This window comes from Anopheles arabiensis, chromosome 3, assembly GCF_016920715.1.
Source record: "Anopheles arabiensis isolate DONGOLA chromosome 3, AaraD3, whole genome shotgun sequence".
Lineage (NCBI taxonomy): Eukaryota > Metazoa > Arthropoda > Insecta > Diptera > Culicidae > Anopheles > Anopheles arabiensis.
The window spans coordinates 15,908,362-15,925,119 of NC_053518.1; the positions used below are offsets into that span (position 1 = coordinate 15,908,362).

A 16,758-nucleotide genomic window follows, 5' to 3' on the forward strand; every position below is an offset into this window, starting at 1 on the left:
CCAGTGTGCGGCCATTTGTTGTGCTGCAAACACGGGGTCCAACGTGCTGCGCTAGTGGTTAATTTCTCAGGAAAACAATTATTATTTATGGTTGATATGGCGGTGTGGAGTGGCGTGAGTGATCGATACACACCGCAAGCTTGCGGTGGACCGTATAGGACAGGACTGTACAACTCCTGGCGGGAGGGAAGGGTACTTTTACGTTACGTGTCTTGTGTACGTATAGCGCTCTTTTCGCTTCGGTTGATTGATTTTTTCCATTCGAAACAGATTGGTTTTGGTGCGTTTTGGTATCGGAGTTGTTCTTTTTTTTTGTCTGTTCGTTTGGCGGAACTTCTCAATGTTGGAATTCTATTCAATTTCATTTGGAGCTATCATTTTCATTGGTTTATGCTGTTCATATTGTTGTTGCGTATTGTATATGCTCTGGGCTCGCGTGGCCAGCATCTTGTCAGTTGCCATTTTGGTGGTGAGATGGTTAAGGTGTACCACCATTGGGCATTGGGATTGAGGCTTTTTTCGGGATGGATCAATTCATCAGCGCTTAGTTTGACCCGGGAAGGATCCAATTACGCAGGCGTGCCTTGGTGGAAGGGTAAGGGGTGCGGAGCGGATAGTACAAATCGAACACCATATGCTGGCTGCTATGATTTTTCGTGGTGGCCAGCATCATTAATCGGGTTTTAATGTATGAAATATAGTATAGTAGTTGGGAATGTTGGTGGAGTTCAATAAAATGATTCGTGACGTCACTTCATACTTCTTCTTCAATATTATATTTGATTGATTTTGTTGAATGTTTTAAGTTTTGTAATGTTACGAGTGTTGGTTTGTACATACAATTGGTGTACAAAAATTAAAATAACATGGTACAAATTTGCCTCCAGTACAAATTAACATATATTACTAAGAGATGTATTCAAGCAGCTGCAACAAAGTCATGTAATACTGGATACGTCAAGTTGATATGATTAATTGAATCATTTATAATATTTGATGTTATCCTCTTGATTAGGAACTAGGCCGTAATCAACAACATTTTAGTATTTTTAGTAATATTTTTTTGGAGAAAAAACATTAAAACTTATTTACCATTTTTTATTTAAGAGGGACGGCTTTGCCTATTTCTTCAATTTACCATTAAATGCAGACTGAATTAGTTTAATTCCCGTACTAAAGAAGTAAAATGTGGCGAAATCGAGATAGAAGCTGGATTTTAAATTAAATAAAAAATATAATTTCTGTGCATTACAATATCGTCATACTCCCGCGAATCTTGGTAACGTGAATTCACTAGAATTTCATTACAAATTTAAGGCTTTCGTGGCGGTTCGACTCGAGACAAGTTGCCGTCATCCAATGACATCAAAGGAAGAAACCCTGTAATATAAGTTTAAAGAAGAATATTAAAATGAAATTATCACTGTTCCATATCATTTGTCAATCAACCTGTTGAAATGAATGAAAGATTTCATTAAAGAAGAAAAAACGCTGATCATTTCTCTTTAACCACTTCTGATCGACACTTGATCGACCTGCTTTAGACAACACCACACGCACACGCTGTTCCAGGAACATTCCTACAAAGAGTAGCCCTTTTACTTATGCACCAACCCGTCCGGTTCATTCACTAAAGTGCATTCGAAAAGGGTTGAATGTGTTGGACCAAAACTCCGGGTGCGTCAAGAAAATCCGCCCCACAGCCTACTTCTCTTCAAACAGGCTGGGTGCTAAATCCACTGCTACTGGGCTGCGTGCTGTTGGAGTGCGTGCGATGCGAGCGCTAACCCCATATTGTCGGTGCGTTCGTGCTGACTACTGACAGTCGGCGGTCGGTTCGAGATCAGCTACCGTTTTGCGGCAACATTATCTCCCAGCTTCCCAGCTCCCCGTACCTTGTGTGATCCTTGTGTTCTGCTTCCTGCCGCGATTTTGACAGCAGTCAGGAAACCTCGGGAAAAGCCGGGATTGGTATGCGTGTGTGTGCCTGGCCGGGATTGTTGTTGTGGAAGACGTTCGAGTGATGGTGACGGGTGGCCCATGATCCAAACCGAATGTCGGGTGGCGAACGGCACTGGGACGGTACGATGGGGGAAGGGCAGAAAAATGCACGTCATAATTATGAAGCAAACGCTTCGTGTATCTTATTCTCGTCTGTCACTTTTGACAGTTGATAATTTTCAAACGAATCACTATTGCTGCGTTTTGTCTGCGTTTTGATGGTTCTGGTGGGTTTGGTTCCTTCTTTTCTGGAGATTGTTCGAAGCTGGTGAAGCTGGTGCCTTAGGTTGTACCCTTTTTCATTTACTAGATGAATGTGGTTACGGTTCTTAGTAAGAGAGATGATAAAGTATCGTAAAATAAAGCCAAAACTTAAGCTAGAGAAAACGATTAATTTATGTTTTCTAATAATTGTGAGACCAATTTCACCAATTAAATTTTGAAACCTAAATCAAATTAAACTACCAACTCATTAAGCTGATTTAACGTTTAATATCAATGCTCAAAACCCTGCCTTACTCCGCATGACGTCCTCAGACAGGAGAATGATCTGGATATAATGGTGGCACGCACTTGAACAAATCAGAAGAATGATGCTTCTGGTTTTTATTTTGTTGTTGTGGATGTTGTTGCCTTGTATTGTACGTGTGCATACTGGTTATGCTTTGCTCTTTGCTCCTCGGTTCATATCGCTGCCCATGTTCCGTTTGATGTGCCGACGTCACGATCGGCTATGTTGCTGAACGTTCCCGTTCTTCCCTCCGCCCGGGATCCCGATTGTTTCTTCGATGGCGAAGAAACTGGTTGCTAGTACACGGAAAAAATGCTCCAAACCGACTCACACACACCCGTAAAAAAAGGAATAAAAAGGAGTGACGGATCGTTATGATGATTTCGTTCGGTTTGGGGCCCAGCAGTATTGCATGTGCCGTTTTTTTTTCTTCCTTTAGTTTCTTCTACCGCGGCTACCTGCCACTGTGGTGCGCTGCTCCGTGTTCAATGTGTAACATCTTATTTGAGCGAGGTAAATGTTTCGAAAAGTGACATATTACTGTCGAGCGGTCGTCGTGTTCGTTGCTGTTGATTGATGCGATTTATAAAGCCGATAACAAGGCATTGCTTGGGAGGAGATTTTAGATCAACAGTATTGCTGATGTTTTGCGTTGGTGTTTAAGTTATTGGTTTGAAAATGGGGCAATGAAAATGGGGCATTTTATCATTTTTATACCAAACACAAGCGGTTATATGAAAGATGCGAATGAGGCCAATCGGCTCAATGTCCCTAAAAAAACACAAAAAGCGATTATTACGAGTAGATGATAGATAAAAATACTCTTTACTTTCAATTTACTATTCATTTTTTTGGAAATTGGGAACTTTTGATTATAAACTAAAATCAAGTCAACTAAGAATTGCAATCGCCTTTTTTTCATTTTGATTTTCATGAAATTTAAGTCACTACACTCATTGTGATGATTATTGATGATCTTACTGACGTCGCATCATTATCATTTTTGACTCATATTATGGATGATCAAAATGACATTTACCGTTCTGAAACATAATTTGTTAGGTTAGATAGTATAATAGACTAACATAACATAAACCCTGTTTTGTTGGTTAAGCATTCTAACGAAGTGTGTTTTGTTGCTTTTCCTGTAAATCTATTTTTTTTTGCAATAGAAAATTCATCCTACCGCAGAAAGCTTACATCTTAGTATGAAACAGTAATTCACTTCCTTCATGCTGATGCAAAGGAAACGAAATTTCACCCCTTCCGTGTACTTTCGTGTGCACAACACACACAAAAACATCATATTACAAACAAGTGCACGTGCAAATTTTTTGCCCATGTTGTCGCAGCTTAATATCATTTGCATTGACAAGAATTTGCAGAAATGTCAAACAAAACAAAAAGGACTGGGAAAAGATCACTTCCCTTTTAACAGCAACTAGATGAAATTCCGTATGCTATAGCATTTCTTTCTCTTTTACTCTCTATCTCTTCTTCGCTCTCTCTCTATTTCTCTCTCTCTCCGGGCTGCCATAAAACGTTGATCATTTCGCATCTTGCGCTTGTGTGTGTGCGTGCGTGTGAACGTTGCGCTTTCATTGCGTGTGCAATCATCCCCTCCATGGAAGAGAAGCACGAATGTACATTGTACGCGAATAGCACAAAAGTGGGCGTGGCTTCACCGGTCACACAGTACATAATAGCGCGGCAAACCACAGCACATAATGCAGCCAGCAAGCATGGATGTTGTGTGGAACGATTTTGCGATTGATTAAAGAAATCCTCTTTTTTATACCGTTTTGTTGTTAGGTTGGTATCCTAACCGCTTCTCCGCACAGAGCAGGAGGGAGAGAGAGCGCGCATTGTTGAATTCGTCAACCATTTTTCGAATGTAACAAAGGCACAGCAGCAGCAGCAGCAGCACGGAGCAACTGAGGAGATTGAAGAAGCGTTGTCATTTTGCCGGCATCTGCTGCTTGTCATCATACATTCAAAATTGCTGTTTTGAAACCACTTACCGAACGCTTCCGTATACAGCACGGCGCGCTGTGTGGTTCCTGTTGGGGAAGGAGAGAGAGGGCGAGGGAGGGAGAAGGAGAACATAGCTCATTCGAACGAAATCACATATTAGTGTGGTGATCAATTTAACAACAACATTGTATAATGGTTCGCGGCATAGTAAGCGGCGGCAAAACAGTTCATACAGTTCGAAACGCTGTAAGGGCCAGAGCAGCAGCAGCAGCAGCACGGGAGTGTGTAATCAAAATGTGATGCAAAAGGCAATTAGATGGCAGGAAATTTGATGCTCCGTTTGGGTGAAATGTGCAATGTGGGATGATTTTATGTTTAACATTCCGAACGAGAAAGCAAAGCCCTCGGGAGGACGGTGTGGTGTGTGCGCGCACGTCGCGTAATGCTGGTAGCGCTCAAGCGGGCGAGCTGTTTCAATAAAGTTGCATCGATTGTGCTTTGATTTGATTATGCTTTGTTTGGATCAATCATTTTTCCCAGTACCAGCGTTCGTGTATACGTTCACACTGGACAACAACACTGGAAGTGAGCTCGAAGTGACCGGCTTATTACGAATGGACGCCCTGGTAATGATTTGTTTGTGCAGTCCAGTCCAGTCGGTTGCAGTTTGCAATTATGCTTTTGTGTAGATAATGTTTGGCCCAGAGTTGCGGAAAGAAGTATGCTGTATCGCGAAAGATTCTACACTCTGTTGCTCTACTGCACCATAACAATGATCGCTCTCCGTACACAGGAAGTGCATTACACTTCATTCATGTATGTGCGCTTGCGGAGGTTGCTTTGCCAATCGATCGGTAACGGGCGAACGTGTACGTGATCTGTATGTGCTATGTTTACGCAATAAGATTGCAGCAAAACGGTGGTGGCACAAGAAAAAAAAAAAGGAACAACAAGCAGTATCACCCACTTGCCAGGATGGCCAGAGAGTGCAACAGTTGGGACAAGGCAGACGTGTTGCCACCGCGCACGATCGATGAATGGCATACTCTGTTGAGCCCGTTCCTTTGTTTATGCTACTTTAGCAACATGCCTCCCCATCATCAGCGGGTCAGTCTCAGTGCTCAATGCAAGTTGCAGCGATCAATGCAGTTCAATTAAGTTGTAAAGTTCGTTTGGCTGTGGAAAGTTCATTGAGTACGTTTGGCTGGGTTTTGCGTATGTGACTTCACAACCCGTTGTGATGGAACGTGATGGACGTGTGTGTTTACGCTTAGCAGCAGCAGTAGCAGTAGCAGCAGCAGAAGTGGCTGCAGGTTATTGTGAAAGGCAGTCTGATCGTTTCCTTGAGGCAAATTACCAACAAAAAAAAAGAAAAGAAAAAACAAACTCTTTAAGAATCTTTCCTAAGACGACTTAAGCAGCGTACCGAACAGATTCATTAAACAACGACAGCGGTATAAGCAACCGGCAACTTTATTATCAACAGTAGCCGGTGGGCAATATAGGGGTTGACGGATTGTTTACACAATCGTGCCGTGTGCGGATTGCTCTACTTTTGTTTGCTTTTGCAAAACTGAACCCCGAATGAGGTGGAGGATTTGCTGGTTTCGAATTGAAAACAAAGAAACAAGATGGGTGATCATACAATGGGTGATGATGGTGAAATGAAAGATGCAAATTCTAAAGTTGATATAAATTTATAATGATCGAATTAATTGATTTTTTATGTTTATGTAGTAGCCATTTATTGATATTTCAGGGTATGCTAAATGTTAGCTTGTAAATTTAGAACAAGTAACAGCAAGTATACTAAACTACTATTTTCGTGTCCGATCTCGTGGTATAGGTATTAAATGTAGGGATTTTTGTCATGCCCGTTATTGAACGTAATGTTGACCACATGAACCAAATTTACTAACTACTCTTTGTTTAGAGTTGATTTGTCAATCAGTCACGTTTTATTTGTCCATAAAACAGTAGATAAAGTTGAAGAAACTGTTTTATACAAACCTCTTTTTAAGCCCCAATAAGATAAACTGTAGAAAAATTGTAAAAATTGTGGAATAAAATACAGTGTGACGCCGTTTTTTGTGAGTACCTTTTATCGGGCTGTGTTATTAAGGAATGACAGTTCAATAGAAAAGTGGTATTGCTTGCTTAGAATATTTTTTTTTTATATCAGAGCACATTGTCAAAACATAAAAACACTAAAATTCTTGGCAAATTTGATATATTTTCATTGAAAAAAAAAAAAAAAAAACAAGACATTCGGCAGCACTGTCTTGGTTCAACCAAAACATACAAATTTTAAAAATAAAATATCAAGTGTTATTTAAGTATCCGGGCGAGGTCGAGTCCCAGAGATCCCCTCGGTAAATGGCGTAAACCTATACCATCTTAATTTTAGCTTTTTAAGGTATTTTGAATACAAGTTAAAAATCGAGCTTTATTCTGAAGTTTACTGATTATCACTGTATCATCTAAAATGCAGTATTGTTAAATTTCCTCCTTACCATTTTAATCCCATTTTTTCAAAGTTAAATTGTTTTTAATGATTGTTATGTTTATTTGATACCTCAAATCGGTTTCTTGATGTCTGCAAAGATCTTCACGAAAGGTCGTAAATGCGTTTAACCATAAAAAAGTAATTTAGAGCAGTAGGAATTAGCTGATGATCCTAAAAAAGGTATATTTTCACACTGATAGAATGATAACACAAATGCTGCTACTAAAAAAAAGGTCTATGATAACTCATACTTTGTAGTTCAGTAACAGCAACCATCAAATGTGCAATGTGCTCTCAACATTTTCCCTCAACCCTCTTGACCCAAACTCAGTTCACCACTCACTCTACTGCACCAAGGAATGCTCTTTTTCTTGCTGCTCTGTGCGTCTTTATGATTTTGCACACCAAAAAAAAAGCCCCTAGAAAGGGACTCCAACTCCTCCGAATGCACTTTTCACTGGCACTGGCAAGATTGGTTAAAGCGATACCGGGGTGTGTAAAACATGGGTTTGGATTTGCAGGCTCTCGGAGCTCTTGAGCCTTCACCTCGCAAAAGCAAGCAAACGTACCCAAGCCAAGCATTACACAATAAAGCAGGCAGCAGGGAGAAGAATACGCCGTGTGCCCTCAGTTTCTTCCCTTCTGCGAATCCATTTGGACTGGGCAAAAACAGCTCTCTCGGTCTTTCGGTTACCCATGCGTCCATGCAGTTAACGGAGGGCGCGCAGCAAACCAAAAAAAAAGCGCAATAAGAAGGAAATGCGCGACCGTTTTTGTGTGGCAGCCAAACGGTCTCGCCAGCAGCAGCACTAGCAGCGCACAGGGCCCTGGTGCAACATAAGACCCAGCATAAACTAACCACACTGGCGGGCTCTTTCTCGCACGCATAAGCAACACATCCCGGCTCACTCTTGCATCGAGAAAGAATCAGAAATCATTCACTAGCTCTTTCACTCACTCACACTCTCTTGGCGTGTCTCTAGTGCTCGCCTGCTATGCTCGTTCGTTCGCTCTCTCTCTCTCTCTCTCTTTTGCTGCTCGAGCGCATATGATGAGCTTACCCCCGATGTTGAGGGAGATCAAAAAATGCGTCAAAATTAGTTTCCATTTAAATCTCCGTCCGTGAGGATCGTGGTTCGTGTGCGAGCAGCGTGCGTCTCCGTACACTGGTGTCGCGTTTGGTGTGTGTCGTGTTTGTTGGGATCGGTTGCTTCGATCACTAGCGGAACTAGTCAGGTGGAAGCTAAAAGCATAGATTGCGCTGTGTAGAACGACGGAGAGTGTTGCGCAAAACTGTACAACATTAGTGGAAGACGTGTTGCAATATTTTAGTATTTTCTTATACATACTAACAGCAAAGCAAAACAAAAAACTAGTGCGAATAGTGTGAAAACCGAAAAAACCCCTTGTTAGTGAGTGCAATACGAAGAAACCCCCATCCGATTGTATTGATTACAATTGGAAGTGGAAGTGGAAGTGTAGTGTGAAAACAGCGATCAAAACGCTGTACAAAATCGTACGGATTTCTCGCTATTCTTCAAAAAGTGATTTATACATAAAAGGTGAATTTTAATTTCTATCACATAAAATTATGATTGTTCTTTTAAAAGGACGCTTTTCGCTTGCTTCGTAACCCTCCGGGGGTAGTTACCCTTGCTTGTGATGCTGGTACAGACGACAGTAAGGATTTAGAAAGGTGCCACTTCCCAACGGCGGATGACAATTGGAAGAGCAAAGAGTGTACAATTACAGCTTAATCTTCACCACGGTCGTGGACGGAATTCCTAGCCTTGATGTTTCCTATGCTGATGCTGCTGCTTGTGTGTGACACTGTGCGTGTGTGCGTGCGTCAGATGGGGTGCATGTGAACAGGATGAATTTATTACACACTCTCTCTCTCTCGAAGGTCCTTTTTCTGTGTCAAAAGCGAGCAAAAGGACCGTTGCGTTTCGCGCATAATAGCCGATGGGCGGGCCGTTGTGCATCGTTGTGTTGTTGACATATGAAACCGACCGAGCGAAGAAGCAGTGGATTCGATGCCCCATGGAAGACTGGCTCAATGGCTGGCTTTCGGGCCAAAGAGAAGACCCACCATGCAGTTTTGCCAGTTCGTGGAAGCGTAGAGAAAGGAAAAGATTATCCAAGCGTGTTAAAGAAAGTTGTCCGGATTGTTGCTTTTGTATCGAAGCTTCCGAAGTAATTTGAAACTGGTGCTGAAGGAAGCAAAGACAACACACAACAACAACAAAAAGTACAATATGAATTTTCACCTCGAACATTAGGGCTTTCATGGGCTTGTGTTGTACGTTTTCGATCTATTCTTCCTTATAATACCCACAACCAAGCTCCCCCTTTAAACCATTTGAATCAAACTCATTATAAAAACACAAACACATCCACCGTTTGCTTTCTTTGATAATTTCTGCATGGCTTCCTTGGTGATCGTTTCGGCTACAAATCGTTTCCACGCTTGACGAGGAAGCCCTTTCACCTGACATGCCGCGGCCCGCTCGGTAAAAGGCTTCCGAAAGGATTACAAAGCGAAGCCTGCTGCGATAATTGTCACAGACAAACACTATCGCTGTGTGTAGTAGCTCTTTGCACATGAGCTTTGGTTCCGCAAATCCGTCGGCAAACTGTGCACTACTGCACGCGCCACAAACATTGTAAACCAACCAAACGCAAACACCCGCAGGTGACAGTAATCCGACGATAATGTTGTTTTAGTTCAACCAACCTTTGCTGGGCGAGCAATTAGCGAGCCGGTCTGCCGGGCGGGGCACGTTCCGACAGTTCGCGACAAACGCGATTGCACTTGCCCTTTAGGCCGACGCGATGCAAATAGTGCAAAACGGAAAGCGAATACTAAAGAACTGCAGCGCGAGGTGCATTCGTGTTCGTCGAAGAAAAAAAAAGTAGATTACAAAACGGGTGGAACGTGCCAGTCAGTGGCAACTGTTCAAATTAGTTGCACCGTCACTGCATCTACACCTGCAGGCGGGTTTTGACTATTGCAGGCAGCAAGGCGGGTTTGTTTTGTTATTTTGCATGTCATGTCTTGTGTACTGTTTATCATAACTTGTGCGTTTAATTTGGGTGAAAAAACGAGGTTTGTTTAAACAGGCTCCACAAAAAACTGGAACAAAATGAAAAGCTTTGTTTGTACACGCACAAATTTGACACGGTTTTTGGTATATTTACTTACTACAAATTCAAACAACTTTCGCGCAGCCACAATGATAAAAGTGTCATGTTAATAAATTGGTAAATAATTATTATTTTCTAAACAATCCAAAGTTTGCCAAAAAGAATAATTTTATAATGAATAGGAAAGGAAGTATCAAACAACCAATAAACTGAACAAAATAATATTATGATCGATTGTAGCCGTTGCTATGTACAATAGTAAAGTTTAGTGAATATTTTGAGATGTACTGTTTGGACCTGATTATTACAGTGTGATGATTATTACACTCCGTAGGCACATCGATTCAATTAATCCATTAAGCTAACAGTTTCTTTAAAAGTCTTAAACATCTTTTTTTCGTACACATAAACAATTTCAATTACCTTATAGCAATGTGTACAGCTATTACGCATTATAGCTTTATGCATATACATTTAAGGTTAAAGTTAACACATCTTTGAAACCTAAAAATTATAACCTGATTAGCTAGGAATCTTAAACTTCACTGAATGAAAAGTGAAATAAAAAATAGTTTATTCCATTCCACCGAATTGCTTCGTAATGCTGTTATCATTGGATGTTTTATCTTAGACGGTGGACGGGTCTGGTGTTTGTAACTAAATACGCCCCTTCAGCCATGAATATTTTAGTTGCTGCTCTGTTATGTTATCTTGGAAACAATTACACCATACATTTTAATTTGCCATCGTCTTTGCGAAAACTTCCACATTACCAAGTCACATTTAAAGTACAAAAATAACTTTCAAAATATTCCGCCTCAATGCGGCGCCTGCAAGTCCGTGGATCGAAGCATTTGAACGGATTTATCTGGAAAGACATGCTCCGAACCGGACCGGACTGATCCGCTTTCCAAACTCCAGAAGCCGGCTTTACCAGTCCGCATGTTTACCAATATTGTACCGAAAATACCGCTCTACCGTGCATAATCTCGCTGGAATCTTCAAAGATCCGTTCCCTTTCTTTCACCCAGCCTGTTCCCGGTACGTTGCAAAGTACGGTAAGCAAATCAGATTTTATGAATCACTGGCATCTCTCCGTCAACTTCGATGGCTTTGAAGCGACACGCGGGTAAAAGGGTGTGGAACCGGTAGCTACCTGCCCGTAATCCTTTGCCATCTCGTTCGATCGTCCAGAAGAACTCCGCTTCGTTCTGAGACTCCGACCCCTCAGCAAGAAGGGTCTAGGACGACGATCTGAACGGAATAGCTGGAATGTGGCCGGCCGAGATCGAGATAAAGGCCCACCGATCGACTGAAGTGCCCCGACATTCCAGACGTTCCTTGTGCCGCACTGTCTCGCGCGCAAATCCTTTGCCCTCCAGTGCCCACCCAAACCGTCGTCCGATGGTCCGACCTGCCACACACACACACACACACACACACACACACACACACACACACACACACACACACACACACACACACACACACACACACACACACACACACACACGCACATACACACCCCGTCGGGTGAACTTGAGCCTCTTCTGGCGGCGGCCTGGTGGTGAAATTTCACGGTTCACATTTCAAAGCAGAAGTTGCTTGTAATTGGAGTTGCACGCGCCCAAGTACCACCACCAACACCACCGAACACGAACAGCAAACAGCGGCACGAGAACGCGCAAACGTACTGCGACGACAACGATGTTGGGATGTTGTGCATTTTCGTCACCTAGAGCGGATCGGAACAAATTTCCACACACACACACACACACGTATTTTCCGCCCATCAGCAGCGCTCGTCGGCGCGTAATGATGGATAAGGAATGTCAAACATTTTCATTACGGCGCCCTAATTGCCCGATCGATGATTGGTAACCAGATTTGCGCCGGTGCTTTGATGTTGACGACGCGGATGCCTTGCGTGTGTGGCGAAAAAGGTGCTAACGAAATGTTTTTCCTAGCGGATGGCTGGAGTAAAGGACTTTTTATTGTACTCTTGTCTTAATGCGGAAAACATTTTAATGCTATTTTATTGTTTTTATGAGATTTTTTATGAGATTTTTCACATGCCACGATTAAAACATGTTGTTTTACATCAGAATAGAGGGTTTTATGTGTAGTTGTCTTTGCGTATAATTGTGGGATGTAGTGGGATTTAGTGTGGATTCTGACGATAGAAATGCCTTTTTGTCAATTGAATCGTCTTTGATGCGTTTCTGCTCAAATTTCCTTTAGAGTTTATGACGACCTACTGATAACTTCCAAGTTTATTAATCTTTTCTGAATTAAGCATTGTGCCAACAAGATTTTAGTAATTTGTATGTTCGAAGACATATCAACCATTGAATCTATAACTATCAAATAATCTCCATCAAATGTCAGAGAAAAGTCTTTCTCCTTCAATAATCAGCAAACAGTTCAGGCTTATCTTAATAGCGTTTCAAATTACTCAATAATGATTGTAAAGGAAAAATGCTCACTTCTTCGAAGATCACTAAAAGTATCATTTATTTAAGATAACATCTTAATTTTGTGTGTGTCACATCGTGAAAAGATCCTCCTAACACCATCTCAACAATTGAAGCTCGCGCGTTATAAATGAATAATCCTCGATCGTTCGCACACACAATCACAAAATACACCTTCACACCGAAACGCATCATCACTCCTCCACGAACCTGGCTGACAAATTAGTGTGAAATGTGGCCCGATGGGAAGCAAACAGGCCTCAAATGCAACAATTGCTCATAATCCCCGGCCAGAAGGGGAAATGAAGAAAAATCCATGAGTCACAGAAGCAGGCAGCGTATCTCCCGCGCACACGTACCTATCGCACCGGAAGGATCTCTGCGCGGCCGCATCGAATGCCGTTTGTGTGTGACATCGCGTAGTGTATGTTCGCTTGTTGGGAACTGTCAGCGTGCAAATTTATTATTTCAACAACACACCCCCCGGACGGAGTGTCATCCCTTGCCGATGACGAATGATGCTCGCTGATCGCGATCGATCGTGTCTCCCCGGTTGAGGTATACAGTGGAGTTTTTGTGTGTGTGTGTGTGTGTGTTGGGCGAACGATTGTATCTGTCTTTTCTTTTCTGTTTTATCGTTGCAAAAAGTTCGCTTTTCTGTCTTCATCCTTCAAACATTGTCACGCTGATGTATGATGCATATTAATTTGCTCCCCACACCTTTGCCAGACGAGACCGGTCCTCTACTGAAGCGGGAGGAAGTGTGTGTGTGTGTGTGTGTGTGTGTGTGTGTGTGTGTGTGTGTGTGTGTGTGTGTGTGTGTGTGTGTGTGTGAGCAAGGAGACGAGAATGTGTGCGAGAGACGCTTCGAAGAATTGGGTCCCATTTTTCATTTGTTTGATTTTCGTCTCGATGCTAATCAACTGGAAATCAATTATTTGATGATAATTTTCATCAACAGGTTTCAATTTGTCCACCAGTAAACCGCTGCGGCCGTGCCGGCCTCTGCGTAAAATAGATTGGATTGGAGAGGTTAGGAGTCTTTGGCAGAAACGGGGAAGGTCCAAGTTTGACACGATTATCTGGACGAACCGGTCTGTTTTTTTACCGGTGTGTCGCGCACTCAAAACCCCTTCGTACGCAAGACGTACGCGCGTGGCCTTGCGGGCCGAGTTCGGAGAAACAGTCACAAACTTTGCGTGTCTCGGCTTTACTCGATGAGTGAGTAGAAAGGAGCATAACTGTTCCGGTTTGATCGAAGATCTTCTACGCCGTCGCTCGCAGGCCCGGCCGGCCATTCGGCGAAAAGGGAGACCCAAAAAATCAAACACGTCTACCCGGTAGGTAGAGGTTGTCAAAATTCGGGGCCTCCAAACACAGAACGGGGCCGGCCGCGCTACACGTTGACGGGAGAGAGGACTCGGATCGATAAACGTCAGTGACAATGACGACGACAGATTGATTTGAATGTTTGGGAAGTTGTGTGTGTGTGTGTGTGTTTTTTCTACGGTCTTATCGAAACGAGATGCTTTTATACATGCTGATCTACCGATTACACAGCTGATGTCTCGTTGGAATTTTGTTGAAAATGTTGTCTTGAGGATATTATTTTTATTCTCAAGCATCAGAAAACAATGCCTCATCTTGAAGATCCCGTTATGATTATGAAATTTTCCCATCAACAAAACTGGTTGTGATGAGTCACCAAGGTTGGTTCTTTGGAGTCGCCAAGACACAGTCCAGATGCAACCAGAAGAATTGAAGACCTCACTTCAGACCGTCCAAGGTCCGGAACTATGGTTGCAGAGTTTGTGTCTGTATAGGCGAAATCGTCACACTCATTGACGGGTATCGTACCAAAGATCCGCAACTTCCCCGTGAGCAATAAGATATCCGGTAAGTTCGATTGAACCACGGCGAAGAATTCCCCGGCGGGGGACTCCGTTTTGTTTCTGCAACATCGTCGATTAAGCAATGCAAATTGCCGGAGCCTCTACCCGAAAAACCCGTGAGAACCCTTTGCCGGGATCATAAATTTGGAATGATACATCGTCGGCACCTCTCTCTCTTTCTCTCGGCAATATATGGTGTGTGTGTGTGTTTGTTGGTGTGTAGTACAAAATGCTAAACATGCGCCTAAAGACACACTCCGTCGGGACAGGTGATCCCGACGATGAATGCTGGGACAGTACTGGTTGGACGAAGATCATCGAAGATCGTTATCGCAAACGGAGTGGGGAAGGGAAAGGGGTGGGACGCTGGTGCTGAAGTTCGAGCATAAAACGTCGGCCCGGCGGGAGGTCCACTTCATACTAGCCAGACACACAGGGTATAGCAATAATAATAATAATGCTAATAACAATAATGTAAAAGCAATAAAAACTTCTACCATGAGAGAGAAGGGTTGGCAATGGGGGGGGGACTGGTACGGGACCGTTTTAGTCACTAAAGCAAAACAAGCAAATATCGTTCGACAAACTCCGAATTCACATTAAAGTAAAACCAAAACTCCCCACTCGCTTCTTTCTAGACAAGGCCAGCAGGGCACAGAACAGCAGCAGCAGTGCATCCGCCACCACCAGCACCGCCCGGATAACCCGGGGAAAAACGTCAGCGGATCGTCATCCACGGGCAATTGACGCACCCGAATGGACAGAGCGAATTGCATCTTCTTGTGCGTATGTGTGTGTGTGTACGGACCGTGTCGCGGTGCATATGCAAAGTGTATCTAGATGAGTGATGAGTGTGTGTGTGTGTCTGTGATTTGTACACGATTTGTGCGTGCCGTGCTCTGTGCTCAGTGAACCTATAAGGTACGTCGCCGTTGTCGTTTGAAGTGTGACCAATGAGCCGTTGCGACGAGTGAAGTATAGTGGTGGATGATGTCCAAAAACGACGAACGTCAAACAAACGTCATTTAGAAAAGAAGAGCACAAAAGCAGTTCGTTCGTTCCCAGAGCTCCGGAGAACTCGGGCGTGTCAAACGGCGATCGAGCAACGGGGTAACGATCTCTACTTGTTGCAGGCGCAATCACCTCTACCGTATAACCAAGCTACTACTACTATTACTACTACTACTGCTGCTAACTACCAGCGCAAAACACACTTATTGCTGCCGCTTTTACTACCATCGCAGAGAGAGAGAGCAAGAGCGTTGACCATACCACCCGGTACATGTAAGTGTGCCCCGAACCCCTTACCGGTTGAACTTTGCGTCGTGTGCGCGATCGCCTGTGCCTGTGACCCGTCTGCTCTCCGTGTGCGTGCGTGCGTGTGTGTTTCTGTCGATTCCTTAATGGTGAAAATCGTATGAAATGGTGACACTAATGCCTTGTAGCTATATATCTGCCCCCCGGATCTCCATCATTGATAAAATGATAGAGATAGAACCAAAGGTACACCCATAAACCAATAGACCATTTACACACAGACACACACTCGGGTTTTATATCGATCTGTCGATCGTCCGGGGGTATAATGCACACAACCCCATCCCGCAAACACGGGGATCACGGTTTTTTAGCCCTTGACTAACCCAAAACTAAGCTCGGTTGTGGAGTGCCAGGGATCGCACTCTAGGGGTTGGTGGCGGGTTGGTGGTGTTTTTCTCACTATCCTTATCGTTAGATCATCCTTCCCGTTTTTTTTTTTGTGTGTGTTTTAAACGCGATCTTCACCTGTTGCCCGTCGCTTTATCGATGTGTGTTCTACCGCTCCCGTGGTGGTGGCGATGTTCGTTGTTTTGTTGCTGTCCGTTGATCGTTGTTTATCTTACCTCCAGCTCGCAGGTCCTGCATCGATCGCACGGGTGACAATAAATTTATTTAGTTTTATGACTGTTTAGGGGGATACAAATTATTTAACCATTTGTGTTTCTCGTGCCTCGTCGATGCGGTTTTGGGGTCCGCTGGTTCCGCTAATCGATCGGCGGGGTGTGTTTTGTAGAGAACAGAAAAGGATGATGATGGTAGAATGTAGTCTTAGGGTGTGTTCTGGTGCTTAAATAAGTTAATGTTTAATTCTTTCACCATTACATGCTCTCCAAAAACTAATAATTATTGTCCTTTCACGCACACACACTCCCGCCAATTCAAAGCCGAAAATTTTCCCTCATTAATAATCTGCTAGCTCTGCCTGCATAAAAT

The 16,758-nt window shown here is 43.2% G+C and overlaps 1 protein-coding gene and 1 long non-coding RNA gene across 2 annotated transcripts in view; one reads left to right on the forward strand and one right to left on the reverse strand.

The window, feature by feature from the left end:
• Positions 1-1,210: 1,210 nt before the first annotated feature.
• Positions 1,211-1,718, reverse strand: LOC120902421. The gene is made up of 2 exons (XR_005739411.1): positions 1,450-1,718; positions 1,211-1,380 (listed from the first exon to the last, which is right to left on the reverse strand). It is a non-coding gene; the product is annotated as an uncharacterized LOC120902421 (long non-coding RNA).
• A 6,391-nt stretch (positions 1,719-8,109) lies between these two features.
• LOC120902419 (developmental protein eyes absent) overlaps positions 8,110-16,758 on the forward strand; it is a 37,985-nt gene continuing 29,336 nt past the window's right edge. The window contains exons 1-2 of the mRNA XM_040311141.1: positions 8,110-8,554; positions 15,144-16,008. Coding sequence (XP_040167075.1) covers positions 15,928-16,008 — 81 coding nt within the window. The 5' untranslated portion in view covers positions 8,110-8,554; positions 15,144-15,927. The remainder of the gene's footprint in view (positions 8,555-15,143; positions 16,009-16,758) is intronic.